We start from the raw sequence: 15,278 nt of genomic DNA, 5'->3' as shown, positions 1-15,278 counted from the left end.
ACACACACACACACACACACACACACACACACACACACACACACACACAGCTGAAAAAGATTTGGTATTTTGCCTTAACTTCTGGAACCTGTCAATTTCATTCACAATTTACACCAGCTTCTAATTATACTTAACTGAATATTAACCATTCTAATTGCTTAATGCTTTATTGGCTCCATGCAAAGTATCGAGGGACATCTGGCTGGGCAAATGGGACCCTGCCTGCTGCTAGGAGAGACAGCTTGGAGCACACACTCCTCCTCATGCTCTCATGTCTACCCTCACCCAGAACCAGAGCATCTCAAAAGCAGGACTAGTAAGTCCACACCAGCAAAGCAGCCAAAAGAAACTTTCTACCATCCGGATTTTAACCATAACGCTCCTGCTTCCCATCACAGAAAGTTGGGGGCAGGGTGACTGCAAGACTGAGGGCCCAGGCCCCTTCCACATTCCTGCTCCGCGTCCCCTGCATTGCACACTGTCCTGCCCCCCAACCCCCACCGGCCCGCCAATGCTTAGATTGGTGGCAGCTGGCCCTGGAGCCTCTTTGCCCACAGGCACGTTCATGGGCTTTGTCCTGGTTCATCTCCTTTTATGAGAGAAGCAGCACTTTTCCAGCAGCAACCCTGACATCCCCTGCCTCTCTGGCCAGAACTAAGTGCAACCCCCACCACGCCTGGCCACAGGGAAGGCCCTGCCAGGACAGTTTAGACAAACATCTGGTTTCACCCCGGTGCGGGGAAGAGTGAGGAGGCAGGCGGGCGCAGAGGGGAGAGACCCCGGGTGGGCCACCAACAGCATCTGCCGTTAGCCAAACACACGGCCTGCTCACGCGTCCATCTGTCTCTCACGCTGGTTCCAAAGTGCGACAGCTCCACCACGCAAGGAACCCGACGAGGCGGCCGGAGGGAGACCAGAGCAGGGAAAGGTGCAGCGGCCCAGGCATTAGATGAGCACCTGGAGAACAAACAGGAGCCGCACCCAAGACGTCAAACAGCAGCAGGCTCGGAAACGGGAACACAGAGTCCCCATATGTGACCCAGCATTCCTACTCCTGGGCGTGTACCCAAAAAAGCCGAAAACGCTTCGCACAGAAACCTGCACACAGACAGGTGTTCGCAACAACATGATTCGTAAAAGCCCCAAAGCGGAAACGATCCAAATGCCCACCGTTTATGAAAGGATCATCAGATGTCGTATACCCACACCGCGGGATCTCATTCGGCCATAAAAGGAATGAAGAATGGATACACACTACAACGTGCGTGAACACAGAAAATAACTACACCGAATGAAAGAAGCCAGACACAAAAGGCCACGTGTTGTAGGGTTCCATTTATATGTGAAATATCCAGAACAGGGAAATCCATGGAGGCAGAAAGTAGAGTGATGGTTACACAGAGCCTCGGGCGGGAAGGGGCAGGGGGAGGCGCAGGGCAGATGCAGGGGTCACGGCTAACAGGTACGAGCCTCTTGCTGGAGGGTGGAAAATGTTCTGGAATTCGACTGTGGTGACAGTTGCACAACATGATGAACATGAAACTGAACTGCACACTTTAAAACAAAAAGTAACAAATGAGTTCCTGGCTGACTCTGTCTTGATCTCGGGGTGATGAGTTCAAGCCCCATGCTGGACATAAGAGCTTACATTTAAAAACATTTAGAAATTAAAAAAGAAAAAAGTAACAACACAGGTATGGGCGCTGTGTGCAGGGAGCTGTCCTCTGAAGCGTGTTCAATAGAAAAAAAAGTGTTCCGAGAGCACTCTGTACCAGGACATCCCCCAACCAAAATGTAAACCTAGTTGTATACTCAAAATGTTTTCAGGTCACACTGTCCCTTAAAAAACAGAAATCTGTAAGACGTTTAGACATCCTATTGGCCCTCGCCCTAACCCAAATATCAGCCTCAGCTCAAGCTTCCGGAAGCAGGGGCTCCTCGGCCAGCGCATCTGCTCTGTACACCCAATGGGGAACACACTGGAAAACTCAGAGATGGCATTAAAAAAAAAAATCTCTCTATTTGAGGCATAAGAATCAGCTTTTGGAAAAACGCCCTAAGCCTCTCAAATAAACAGCAGGCATCTCACAGACACAGGACACTGGCCACTGAATTCCATACGCAGGCACCTCTGTTTCAAGTCCCTTCCAAGGAGCCTCCCGGCAAGAACAGCTGGATGGCAGGTGTGCCTGGGGCAGGGAAGGCAGGCGGGCAGCTGTGCCGGGACATGGCGGAAGGGCCCGACCTTCCTCCTCCCTCGTGGGAACGCTGCATCCCCATTCTGGAAGGGGCTGCACAGCCCCCATTAGGAGACGTGGGTGTTTTAGAGGCAGCCGTCAACTCGGGTATTTCTTAGCTAGACCCCTTCCCTCCTCCTAAGGCAAAGTAAAACCACCACCATGTGCAAAGTTGGGGGGGGGGGGGGGGGGGGGGGGCAGACTTTCTGGAAAGTCCGCAAACACACACTCTGTCCTGGGGTCTGAGGCTCGGTTTCCTGGTCCCAGAAGCCCTGCATGTGGGCCACCTGGAAATAACACCACCACGCAGTAACCTTTTTAAACCTGCTTCCACCTTCCTTGTTCACCCCAGAGTGGTTCTCACACCTTTTCTTTTCGCTGGAAACCATCTCTTCGGCTCTTTGACACTCCGCTTTAACCTGGGAGCGGCCTCCCTCCCGCATCCCAGAAGAATGTCACAACAGGGCCCTCCGCTTCCCCTGGCACCCCAAACTTACTTACAAAGAAGAGTCCTTCCCTTCAACCTGGAAACAAGTTCGAGCCTTTGCATCCCCAAACAACCCTCCCACACCTGCACTTCCCACGCGTCTCACACCCCGCACCTCGCACCTCAGCGGAGGGGTGGGATTGGAAGGCGCCCTGGGCAACCCAGGGGCAGGCGACCTGTCCCTGGGGCGCCGTGGCTCCCATGCTGAACGGAAAGTGGCCCTCCCGATAGCCAGCAGGCATGAACCCCCACCAGTACCTGCCTGACTTGCCACCAGGTATCACGCTATAATTAGTCATTGTAATTGAAGCCGAACGTAATTAATTACATAATTTCGAAGTGTTCAAGTTTAATTCCATTAAAATTACATCATGAAACTGGGGAATTACAAAGGATTACCGACAAAAAGCAAACAGGGATGAATAAAGGAACTCCAGACTGACTCCCTGCACGTCTGAGTCACGCCCAACGCTCAAGAACAGGATAGTAGTGACCGCACCTGCCTTTGATAAACCCGTGGGCCCGGCCAGGCGGCAGCGTTCAAGGGCTGCCTCTCGAAGGGCCAGCCCCAGGTGACACCAGCCTGCCGGACCCAGAAGGCCCTCCCTGCGCCGCTCCCTGCCCCTCCCCCACTCAGGTTCCTCTGCTGACACCTCGCCCATAGGTGGCCCCTTCTCAACCAAGGCCACCACGACCCCACGGGCCCTGCCCCAAAATTCCAGGGCCCAGGTTCGGCCTGCCCTCTCCCTAACCCCACACCCTCGGGCCGGTATCTTCTCTCCTTTCCCTCCCCACCTCTCACCAGAACTGTGCCTTCCACACACCCCTCCCCCTGTCTTTACCACCCCTCCCGCCTCACTCTGGTCAGCCCTTCTGATGGCTCAGTGGGGCTGTGCGCTGAGGTCCTGTTCTGTCTGCTCCACGGCCCTGGGCACGGGCAATACGTCATGGATGTATTCCGTACCTTCGCTCTCCATCTCCCTGCTAGAAGGTAGGTCCCCTGAAGGCCGGGGTTTCCCCACTGTTCTGGTCATTAGAATGCTGTGCTACAACCCTGCATGGTCCACAGGGGATGAAATCAGTCAAGGGAGCAGGACAGCCAAGGACCACCTTTCCAGGACCCAGGCCTTATAACCCTGACACCTGGGGATACGGGGTGTCCTGCAGTTCATCGACCGGCAGGGCTGGGGACCCGTTCCTCTTGGCACCCCAGGGGTGATCAGGCACCGTGGAGACACTCTTGAGGAATGAACGAATGGCCCCAACGGTCCGTGCAAAAAAGGAGTCACTCCAAAACAAACCAAACTGCCAGCAACTTCGCTCAAACACGCTGCATTATTTCCAAGCCGGCTGCACCTTGTAGGTTTTCTTTTTAAATTTGTAAAACTTCATTACAAAAAAAGCTGCATCGTCCCAAAAAAACCAGACATGCAAAAACAGTCATCTGAATCCAGAGTGGCCTAGAAGCTCCGTTTTTCCACGATAATGTCCTCGACTAAAGTAAGCTGAGATCTAAGGAGTATCACCTGGCCAGACTTTCTTCTCTTGGGACAGATGCTCACCCGCAGACCCCTTACAAAGCCAGCCTCTCGCCAAACACACCCCAACAATGCCTTCTATGTGTAACTGAGGACAGAGCCCTGGTGTGGCTGGTGCTGGCGGGTGACACTGCACGGATCTGAACCCAGCATCACTGCTGTGCCTCAATCGGCCAGACTCCCAGGGGCTCAGCGAGCGGGGATTTTGTCTTGGCCATCCAGGGTGAAAACACAAATATTGGGCTCTCACAGCAAATTGTTCCCCAACACCAGCTCAGGTCCCATGTCTCAGAGACCAGCCCTGGTTAGGTTCGCGCTCCCCAGCCACCGCAGCTGAACAGGGCACAGCCTCTGGGCCACCAGCTCCTTCCCTCCTTCCCCGTGGCCCAGGTCCCGGGATCAGGCCTCTCTCCTGCCTCCCATTTCCCCAGATCTCTTCCGCCGCCATTTGCTGGATGCACAGACAGGGCACAGAGGATAGCAGGGGACACAGAAAGGAGGGCTGCCTTCAGCTCGAGGCCATCACTGCACCCCAGGTACCAACCAGATAAAGTTTGCTGATGGGAAGATTCATTGCCGGCCAACGAGGATCGGATTACCTTCTCTTTGATGCTCCATCGCTAGGACTCCGAGTCTCAAGGCAGGGGAGGCTCTAGAAAAGTTCTCTCGAGTCTCAAGGCAGGGGAGGCTCTAGAAAGGCTCACAAATCCACCAAGGTCTCCCACAGAAGGTGTCCACCCGCCGAGGTCAACTCAGGTACATACACGTCCACCACCCCAGGCTTCATTTTCATCCCGGGTGACTCACACTAAGTGACTTCCCCACCCCAAACTCATCTCAGGGCTGGGTGGGGGGAGTGGTCCATGGACAGGGGCCTGCTCCTGAGTCCGCCCACCATAGCGCCTCATCACGAGGACCCTGCGGCTTCTGCAGAGCCGGCCTCGTGAACAGCAGGGATCAGCTACCGCTCTTGGGCTCCGGGCTTCTCACCTAACCAGCTGGGTCCTCTGGCCTCCGCGGGGCTGCTGTGTGTGCACGACGGGGAAGAAGTTAAGGGCCCACACCGCATCTGCCCCTAGTCAATACTCAGGAAATGATAGCTGTTAGCGTATATTTAACAACAACAACAACAAAACCGGTTTCAGCCTCTGCCTCGTCACCAGTGGTCATAAGACCAGCTATGATAACGTGCGATCCACATTACCAGCAGCGACGCTGTCCTTCTCTTGCCCCTCGACTGAAACATCACAGGAGTCCGGGCCCCAGGGCCGGGAAGTTAAGATTCAGACAGGGGCCCCCAGTTGAGATCGGCTCTCCAGCCCTCCCCACCTCAAGTGAGAGGCCAGCCTCTCGACACCGACTGAAAGGCATGCAAACCTTCCACCAGCTTCAAACCCCGCGACTCCTCACCTGTGCCTTCAATGGCAGCCTCTCCACTGAGCTCCGCCCTCCTCCTCCCCAGGGCTCAGCCCCTGAACTCCCACCGGACCTCCCAAATCCCACAGACCCCGCAGGGAATACACCCTCTGCCCTTGGCAGGGGTGGCTCCTCTCCCTCCTCCCCGTCCCTGTGGACACCACCCCTCCCCCCCCCCCCCCAGGCTGGGCCCTGGGGTCTGTGGCTCCTCAGATGCCCCTGGCAAGCCTTGCTTCCCCCAAACCCATGCAAATGCTTCTGCAGCCAGACAGTGACGTCACCTTCACAAAAATATCCTAGGTACTTTCTTTGTAAATGAAGAAACACAGAAAGGCAGGCAGGCTACCGAGGCCACTGCTCCGCCCGGGGCTGGTCCGAGGCCTCTGCCCAGCTGCACGCCAGGCCCACGGGGCGGCTTCCAGGGGCTGCGCACATTCTCGACCCTTCTCCAGTGCTGACACCCGGACCTTTGGGCCTCCTGCTGCTTGCTTTCTTGTGCACGGGTTGGGTTCTAATCATTACAGTGCGCACTTTCCCCATTCACAGGGGGAAGTTTCCTCCCATTCAGGCCCTGGGCAGAGTCAAAGAATAAATCTCTGTCAGAGGATTGTTCTGCCTAATTCTATTTTTAAAAATGTGGATTTTTTTTTTATGTTTTATATACCACAAATACAATTACATATACTTTAACCAATGTACACGTCACTTCACAAAGACGGAATAAATGGAAATAAACAAGAAATCCATGTTCTGTCGCGATTACGTATGTGGCTATCAGTAGCTTTCAAAACACAACCATTTTCTATACCTACCTACTTTGCACAATCCAAAAACGAATCCCGTTTGCTTTCTTAAATGAACTAGCTGAACTAGTCTTAAATCCGAACATATGGGGCTGCCCCCTTGAAAAAGGCCAATGGCTCTCCTGCAGCAGGACTTACTGGAGGCTACAGCCACAGGGCAGGATGAAACAGGTGCATCACAACACAAGGTGGAGAACAGGAGCCTGAATGGTTAAGGAGAGCCGGAAGCTATGGCGGATGCTACGTGGGGTCCATCAGAAACACCAAAGAAGGGAGGCAGAGCTTAGAGACCACCGGCCACCCTCCAACTGTTCTGCTGGCAGTGGCGAGGGGTGGGGTGGGGGGGTCCCCAGTTTGGACTCCCTTCCTCTACAGCCCTCCACCAACTCATAGCACACAGCTCCGTCACAGCCAATGCCAGCGGCCCGCTCCCCCAGGATGGGAAGTGCTAGAATCCCACCCTGCATCACCAGCGCCTGGTGCACGGGGCTCCCACGGCTGTTAAAAGGAAGGAAAAAAGGAGTGCGTGAAATAAGGTTTGATGCTCAGATGTGCACAGGGAGGACGAGAGCGTTCTCCCAAATTCAGCATGAATCTGGGATCCTTCTAAGTGGGGCAAAAGGTTTAGGTAAGGTAGGACCAACCATCAGGGACGCTGTCTGCGGAAGGAAAGTGGTCTCCATTCTACACCCAAGTGAGCCACTACAGGACAGAGAACAGCATGACGGGATCAATGATTTGGGAAGATTAATCTGGCAGCCACATCTATGATGGGTTGCGACCTGTTTTGAACACTTTTGAAACAAGTAAAAGCTACATATTCGGTCCTCATGTGCTAGAAAGATCTGGCTCTCATATACAACAAGCAGCCCCCAACACTAACTGCAAACACACGCACAAGAGATTCATTAAAACATCCTTGCGGTGTAAAATGGCAGCAAAATTGCACACCAACACAGAGCAAAGTAAAACAATCAGCAACGATTTCTCACTCCCCTGACAATGACCTTTTAGCCACAACTGGCAACACCCTCCCTCTCTCAATTCCATGCCAATGGTGACAAATTTGAGAAGCGGGGAGAAGAGAGATGACTGAGGGGTCCCCCGGGATGACCCACTCCAGGTAATGACTTCCTGACTGCCTAGTACCAGGCTGTTGGCACTCACCAGCCCCTTAGGCTCACCTGCAACTGTGAGGTCCAGGGCGGACCAAGTCACCTGGATGGGCGCCTTGCAGCAGCCTGGGCTTCCCATCTGGCTCCTGGGTCCCACACATGCCTACGGAACAGAAGCCTATGGATTCCAGACCTGACTCTGTCCCCCACTTGGCTGATCGCTGTGACAGCACATGGGATTATGTAAGCAAGAAACCGAGGCACAGCTGAAATGAAGCCATTCCAGTAAATTAATGCTTCCACGAATGCTCCTAAAGTCAGTTTTCACTTTCAAAATCATACAACTTAGAACATCTCTGCCGTGTGAACAAGACGGGAAGGTGGAAATTGATCCGTAGGTCTTCTTATAATTTTAGTTGGAATTTCTGCATGTTGGTGACTCAAAATCTTTCCCCTTTAAAAGGTTCGTGTTTTTTTTTTTAATGTTTATTTATTTTTGAGACAGAGAGAGACAGAGCATGAGCAGGGAGGGGGCAGAGAGAGAGGGAGACACAGAATCCGAAACAGGCTCCAGGCTCCGAGCTGTCAGCACAGAGCCCGACGCAGGGCTCGAACTCATGAACTGTGAGATCATGACCTGAGCCGAAGTCGGACACTCAACCAACCGAGCCACCCAGGCGCCCCTAAAAGGTTAGTGTTCTATGGGCAGTAGCTATCTATGCGCTCAGTGAGGGCAGGGCAGAGCAATGTGAAACAGAAGTAATTCACCATAGGCAGAACCGCGTGAGTTCAAGTTCTAGGTCAACTACCACGGTGAAAAACAGAAAATAAAGGACGTGTTTCACCATTATCTGCCACACCTTGTGGAATGAAGCAAAAATGGTGATAGGAGCAACAGAATGTTCCTATTTTCAGGGTAAGGGGGGAAAAAGAAGTCTTTCCCAAACCTAATCAAAAAAATTAAATGCACAATTCCCTCCAGCAAGAATTTTATTTTTAATTTTCATTTACATAGCTCTCTTTCTTCCAAGAATCTCAAAATAATGGAGCTCCACAAATACTTAGCAAAAAAAATAAAATAAAACAATTATAAAACAACAGTTGTCACAACAGGACAGGCTTGGCAGGGCAGGAGCTCAGAAGGGCAAGAAGCGGCAGGCAGAGGTGACGGAGGGGGTATCAGCAGGGGTGACAGCAGGCACTTAGGGCAGCACCTCAAAGGCCGTTCCTGTTCTTGCTTGCAGCTTCGGGCTTTTCAAGACACGGATCTACCTTTGGTGTCGTTTATTAGCTTTTTTATTCTGACCCAAATAATGCTCTCTCCCCTAAAAACAGGAGGGAAGGGGGTAATCAACCAAGGACCATCACAGGTCCAATATATCATCAGAACTGAGATGCCTAAAATGACTTCATATTCTTTTTGGTCTTAAAAACTATGTGAGGAAATAAAATATTAAAAATGTATTGGGGGGAAAGAACCAATGTGAGACAAACTGTCTTTTAGGGGGAAATTGGGAATAAGCTTTTAAGCTAGTTGTTTTTGGTTTGTTGGTTTTTTTTTTTTTTTTTCCAGCTGAGTGGACAGGATCTGAACATCTTACATTTAGCAAAAAGCTGTCAACACCCAAATAAAATCTTAATGACAGAATGGCATTCCATTTCTTGCAATTTCGCGATGTTCCCTTAAAAAAGAGCTAATTTGTCAATTTGTTTTTCCCTTAACCAAATTCAGGATACCTCGCAACCATATATAACTTTTTTTAAAAACGTTAACTCATTTAACTTTTTGAATAAACACAGCCAAATACAAAGATGTCTTTAAGAAAACAACCCTCGTGCTGGTATACTCAGGATGATGCTAAAACATGCTTCAGAGTAAGTTCTGATAATTTCTTCCAACATTGTTCGTAAATCACAGTCAAAAGCATCGAAGGTTTCAATTGTCGGCCGAGTGGGCCCCACTGTGGCGTCTGGGGTTTTACAGAGGTGTGGGCCAGGCACCTGGGAGGCTCAGTCGCTTAAGCGGCTGACTCCTGATCTCTGCTCAGGTCATGACCTCACCGATCATGGGTTCAAGCCCTGTGCCTGGTTCTGTGCTGACAGCGTGGGGCCTGCTTGGGATTCTCTCTCTGCCCCTCCCCGGCTCACTTGAGGTCCCCCCCAAAACACACACACACACACACTCTCTCTCTCTCTTAAAACAAATAAACTTAAAAAATAAAAAAATAAATTAAAAAAAAAGGGGATGTGGGCCAACTCATTTTCACAAATGCTTCAGTGAAAAGCAGTAGAATCTATTCAGTTCCATGTAAATCCTCTACCTGGCTATTTTTCCAGGTACTTTGTGATGCTGGGTAAATTCTGGGGAGGAATGAACACCCCCAACCTCGCTCCTCTCCAGCCACCTGTCTGACAGGGGTCCTGAGGAAGGCGGGGTTGGGGTTCACGTCTGAGGAGCTTCCCCAGGCTGCCCATGGCCCAGGGCTCTAACACACACAAAAATTCTGCCAACTGCCCTGGGCCTCCTGCAGCAAGGAAGAGCCTTCAGATTCAAATGAAGAAATGACAAGATTTATTTCATGCACTGACATCATCCTATCAGAATTTAATTACAGCAAGAATTAGAATTATTTTTATTAGAGAGTTGTTTACTTTTCCAAGGAAAGGTCCTTGATGGGTTTTGCAACAAATTAGATGGCTTTCAGAAACTGCTGTTGGCCCTCATTATGTTTTTTAACGGTGTCATATTATGTGAGTAGGGTAGCACTTGTCCTTTTTAAAAATCTAAGGCGCTTCAAAGCTGCTTCTACCAATGAAGGCGACGCCATGGGTCCCCCCACACACCCACCCATCGCAGGTAACTTCCTGCAGGGACATCTCCTGCCCAGCCAAAGACCACTGTCCTCTCCCTACCTCCTTAGAATACGGCTGAAAATTGGGACTGATTACAGCCCAGCAAATCCAGAACTGTGACAGGACCCACAGCTCAATACAAATCTTGGCTGTCCTCTTCAATAAAATCAACACGTAAACACAAACCAAAACCTAGTCCTTAACCATGCAGCAAAACCAGGCTATTTAGCTGGCTTTGAAAACGAGAATAGGAAACACGACTAAGATATTTCAGAGAGCCCCGCCACTGACATTTTGTTGAAATATCCCAAACTTGGGGCAGTTTTGTTTTTTTTTTTTTTGGCTGCTATGTGACTTTATATCCCTAAATGTCGAGTTCGTAGGAACAGTAATTTCTCTGTGAATTCTAAATCATTACCAGGGTGTAATAAAATGTATCCAAATGTTCATGTCAATAAATGTTTATTAAATCAGAAATCACAAATGAATTCACAACTTCTTTGCTATAAAAGCTGTATAACAGATATTAAATCGCTTGTCTAATTATGCCATTCAAGTTCCTTTTTCACTCCACGATCTGCACATGCATAGTTCTCTCGGGTGTCTGGGCAGACACAGGCATCTAGTTCCGAAAATGCCCAGCACGACTGGAACGTCCAGGTAAACAGTAGTGAGGCACAATGAGAGGTCATGGGGCCCCTCTTCAAACAGCTTCAACAAAACAAATGGCCATAAGTAAAAAGTGTCTCTGTGCTATGCTATAATAAGATTCAAACACAGGATTCCAAGAATTCCACCTGTTTCCAATTAGATACCAGAATTGCTTTGAGTGTTTAAACTACATTCACTTGCTACTTATACAAAACAATTCTTCCGGGTTTTTTTGAACGTTTTAAGTATGTTAAAATAAGATTAAGGGTCTGGTTTAAACAATCAGAGGCAGGGGAATTTCAGTTGAAACCAAAACTGTCTCTCTGCAGCCATAATGCAGAGCTTCAGACAAAACAATGGAACAAGATAACGAATTTCTATCTCTGACAGTTCCTTGTAAAAATCAGACCTTTCATAGGAAAAGCAATTATATACACACTTTCATATGTTAAATGACTGTAAATAGGTTTTTAAATAATTTCTCAAATAGTGTGTGATCCTATACATTAAAGTAACTTTCAGGTAGGATTTGTGTTACAGGCCGGCGGATGCACCTGCCTTTTTAAAAACGGGAAATCTACAGGACATCAAATGTGAACTGTGTGAAATGGAAGCACAGGTAGGAATTTGGCCTAGCTCTGCAGGATTTTTTCACAGGACGAATTTCTCTCTTTAAAAATGTGCAAGCTTCCCTCTAACAAATCTGTCCTTCCTTCGTTTCACTGAGGATGTTCGCGGCGCCTTATACAATGAGCTGAAACGGATACAGATTTTCTACCTCGAGCCTCGTTTTCTCTCCTAAGACGGACCCTGAGCACAGCCCTGGGAGCAGTTCTGCTGGTTGACTGCTACAGGTGGACCCAGAAGGGGGGAGGACGGGAGGGAAGCACAGGCCATCCCTTCGGCACAGCTCCTGCAGAAACCCTGCTGGGTTTGTTTTAATTGTACACAACAGGACAGGGGACTTTTTCAACAGCCTGTACAAGTCTCGGGGGCTCCATAGGCTCACCAGACAACATTTTTAAGGTTAGCTCAGTGGATGAGGAGAGAGTGATTCGGGAGGGGATTGGCAATTTGTCCCCTCGCCCTTCCAACCCCCCCCCCCCCACCGCAGCTAACTACTGGCAAGAGCTGTGTGAAACTGGGGAAGGAGGCAAAGGGAGACTCCACGGACCCAACTGTATCAGAGGCTGTTGTGTAACCCCAGCCCTTCACCGCCTTGCACCTTTAAAAGACAAAAACAGAAAAACCACACAGAGTTTCACACAGAGAAGAAAACTTTAATCCACTGACAATGACCCCCTCCCACACGCCATCTCAAAGACACTGATATTAAAAGAGCCAAGAAAACAAAGACAGCAGCTGTGTAGAAGCCCTTGATTTGTTTACTAGATGGGATACATACTGTAATCAAAATAATACACTTCTGGGGAATACTTCCCTAACAGGGAAACGCAAAATAAAAGCTATCAGAGAAACGGACTTTGGGCAAAACTGGAATTATTTTCGGATTTTGACAAAGAGGAAAATGTTTAAAGTTAACTTTTGCAGAGACTCCTTAAAGGGGAACACCAGTCACCACGGAAGAATAACGCCCCGAAGGGAAGTGGGTCGCTGGCAGGCCCCATCCCAAAAGCTTCACTCACACACAGAGTTACGAGAGCTTGTTTTAGAAAGTGTCCTCTTTTCAAACATGTATTTAAAAGGCAAATTTATACGATGGTGTTTTTCTTGTCTTAAAAAAAAAAAAAAACAACCTGTTTTTTTTACAAGTCTGGGATAGGATAAAAACTTGTCCAACTAGTCTTATTAGCAACACCGAAGCACTGACACTTCCATACCACAAGCCTTTGGGACTGAAAAGCAAACGAAATAGAGCCCGATCTTCACAAACGCTCTTTCTGGGCACCCAGTCCACGTGCCAGGGCAGCTTTAAGACCACATCGAGGGACCAGAACTCAGCCCGCACTCACTGGGGGACAGCAGGGGCATGGGAGGGACACACAACCATCTTGTCGCCAGCAAACCCGCTGAGGTCTCCAACCTGGGTCTGAGTCTAGCTCAGACAGGGTCTCTTTACCCTCAGGTGGCGATGCCACAACCCACACTGGGCTCCGCAGGCAACCCGATCTCCGGGTCAGGGGTTCTGGAAAGATGAGAAGAGCCTGAAACTAATGTATTCTCTTCTCAAACTGCAGTCTCATCGGCTCACTTAACTGTCTATGGGAACAGAGATGACGTTAAACTGGATACCAACTCAATAGGCCTCTTCAGGGCCCAGAGAAAGAACCAGTTTAGCCTTCTGCTTGAACTTTGACATTCCATAGTCAAATGAAGTTTTTCAAACCTGTCAAGAAGGGGCAGAAAATCATCTCAGCCCCAATCTTCACCTACCACCAAAAGCTAAAGGAAGCTCCGTACAGACAATGATAATGATGCTCGCTCACATAATTTTGTTTGCAAGATCAACACCTTAAAGCTCATTCACATAAACGGACAAGGAACCTTCCAGGCCGATCCTGGAGTTACACAGTTAAATATCCTCATGATATCCCGAAGTAGCTCATCACTGGCAGGTTGTGGGGGTGTCAAAGAGATCCTAAAATCTAATACCTTTCTGGAAACCGAATCAACCTCCCACGCAGTTTTTTTTGCCCAAAAAAAAAAAAAATGCTTAAAAAATAAACTTCATGGATGTTCAGCTAAATGTCACATTTAGGAAGACAAGGAAAAAAAAATAAGGTTTGTCTCTTCAAAATTCCACAACGGGTTTTACAGTAAGCACAGGAATTAAATTATGGTAAAAGGGAGCTATTTTTACTAAAACAGGGTAGACCAATTTATCAAAAATGCCATTCGGCTGTGTTCATTACATTCAGGAATCTAATTTACACAATAGACACTTTGGAGTAATCTATTTTAGTCAATAAATACTCAAACTCCTTTAAGTTTTAATCTTATCGAAAATACATATTTCACATAGTCTTCTTCCTAGTTAAGCGAGAAATCTGAAGAAATTTCATAACGACTATGAGTCTGTTTTATCGTTCTTACGTAGGCAGGAACAGAAAACAAGCATATACAATTAAAGTTGTCAGACCCCATTTATATAGGTTTTAATCCAATCCGCTTCATTTCATCCAAGGCTGCATCTGGAGTTCATTTGCTTCCCTCCTAAAAGTACTGTAGGTCACTATCACCAGTCCTCCGGGTTAGGAAAGTTCGGCCAAGTTTACCTTCCCGCACACCTTAAAGCAGGGCGCCGCGGCCGTCCCTAAGGGACGCTGGGCGACCCCCGCGGTACCAGGCCGCCCCGGGGCCCTTCGGAGCCGAAGACCGACCTCCCCTCCCGCGCCCCCACGCCCCCCCCACTACCACCCCCGCATCGCTCTTCTGACCCACACGCCGCTCACCTTCAACTTGGCTCCGGCTACGCACAACATCCACCTGGCGGGGTCCCGGGACCGTCCAGGCGCGGCGAGCGCGGAGCCTGCAGATTCGGGGCGAACCCCGAGGGCGCGCGGCTCCTCTGGGTCTGGGGTGACAGGCAGAAACGCGCCCCCTGGGCACAGCGGCAGCACCGGAGCCGGACGGGGAGCCCCAGCACGATCCCCCAGCAACGCCCCGGGCTCGGCGCGCGGACCACGGCCCGGCACACCACAGTCCAGGGGGGCCCCCGGGGCTTTGCTTTCGAGAAGCCGGCCCGAGGCGGCATTTCGGACGGGACCCGCCGCGCGCTCCATCGAGCCCCGCGGACCCTGTTGGGAGGACAGGGCCTCGGAGGAGAGCGCCAGAGCGGAGCCGGCGGGTCACCGGGGGCCGCGGGAGCCTCGGGGCTCGGGCCGCCCGGACCGGCGGCGGGGAGGAAGCGTCCCCCCACCCGTGTAGACGGCGCGCCAGGGCGCAGCGCGGGGCCTGAGCTCGGGGAAAGTTGCTGCCCTCCGCCCGCACCGGCTCCCGCCGGGCGCTCCGACCCTCGGGCTCCGCGCGCGGGGTGCCCGCCGCCCCTCGCAAGTTTACCCCCAAGCACCCCTACCCGCGTCTCCGGCCGCGGAGGGGCCGGTCCGCGCCACTCGTGCAGGCACACAAAAGAGCCGGGCGGCTGCGGGTGGCCCCGGGGCGCCCGTCCGGACGTAAACAAACCCCGGGGTCCGCGCGGAGACCCCCGCGCCGGGTGC

The 15,278-nt window shown here is 50.7% G+C and overlaps 1 protein-coding gene across 2 annotated transcripts in view; it reads right to left on the bottom strand.

The window, feature by feature from the left end:
- Positions 1-15,081, bottom strand: part of CUX1 (cut like homeobox 1) — a 371,970-nt gene extending 356,889 nt beyond the window's left edge. Inside the window, exon 1 of one of the 2 annotated variants that reach the window (XM_040456057.1) lies at positions 14,514-15,081. In XM_040456057.1, the coding sequence (XP_040311991.1) occupies positions 14,514-14,843 (330 nt within the window). In that variant the 5' untranslated portion in view covers positions 14,844-15,081. The remainder of the gene's footprint in view (positions 1-14,513) is intronic. The other variant, XM_040456056.1, reaches the window with a different exon arrangement.
- Between the last annotated feature and the right edge of the window lie 197 nt (positions 15,082-15,278).

Source organism: Herpailurus yagouaroundi, unplaced genomic scaffold (assembly GCF_014898765.1).
Source record: "Herpailurus yagouaroundi ecotype Mexico unplaced genomic scaffold, PumYag 216, whole genome shotgun sequence".
Taxonomy (NCBI): Eukaryota; Metazoa; Chordata; class Mammalia; order Carnivora; family Felidae; genus Herpailurus; species Herpailurus yagouaroundi.
This window is presented reverse-complemented; position numbering and strand designations above follow the sequence as displayed.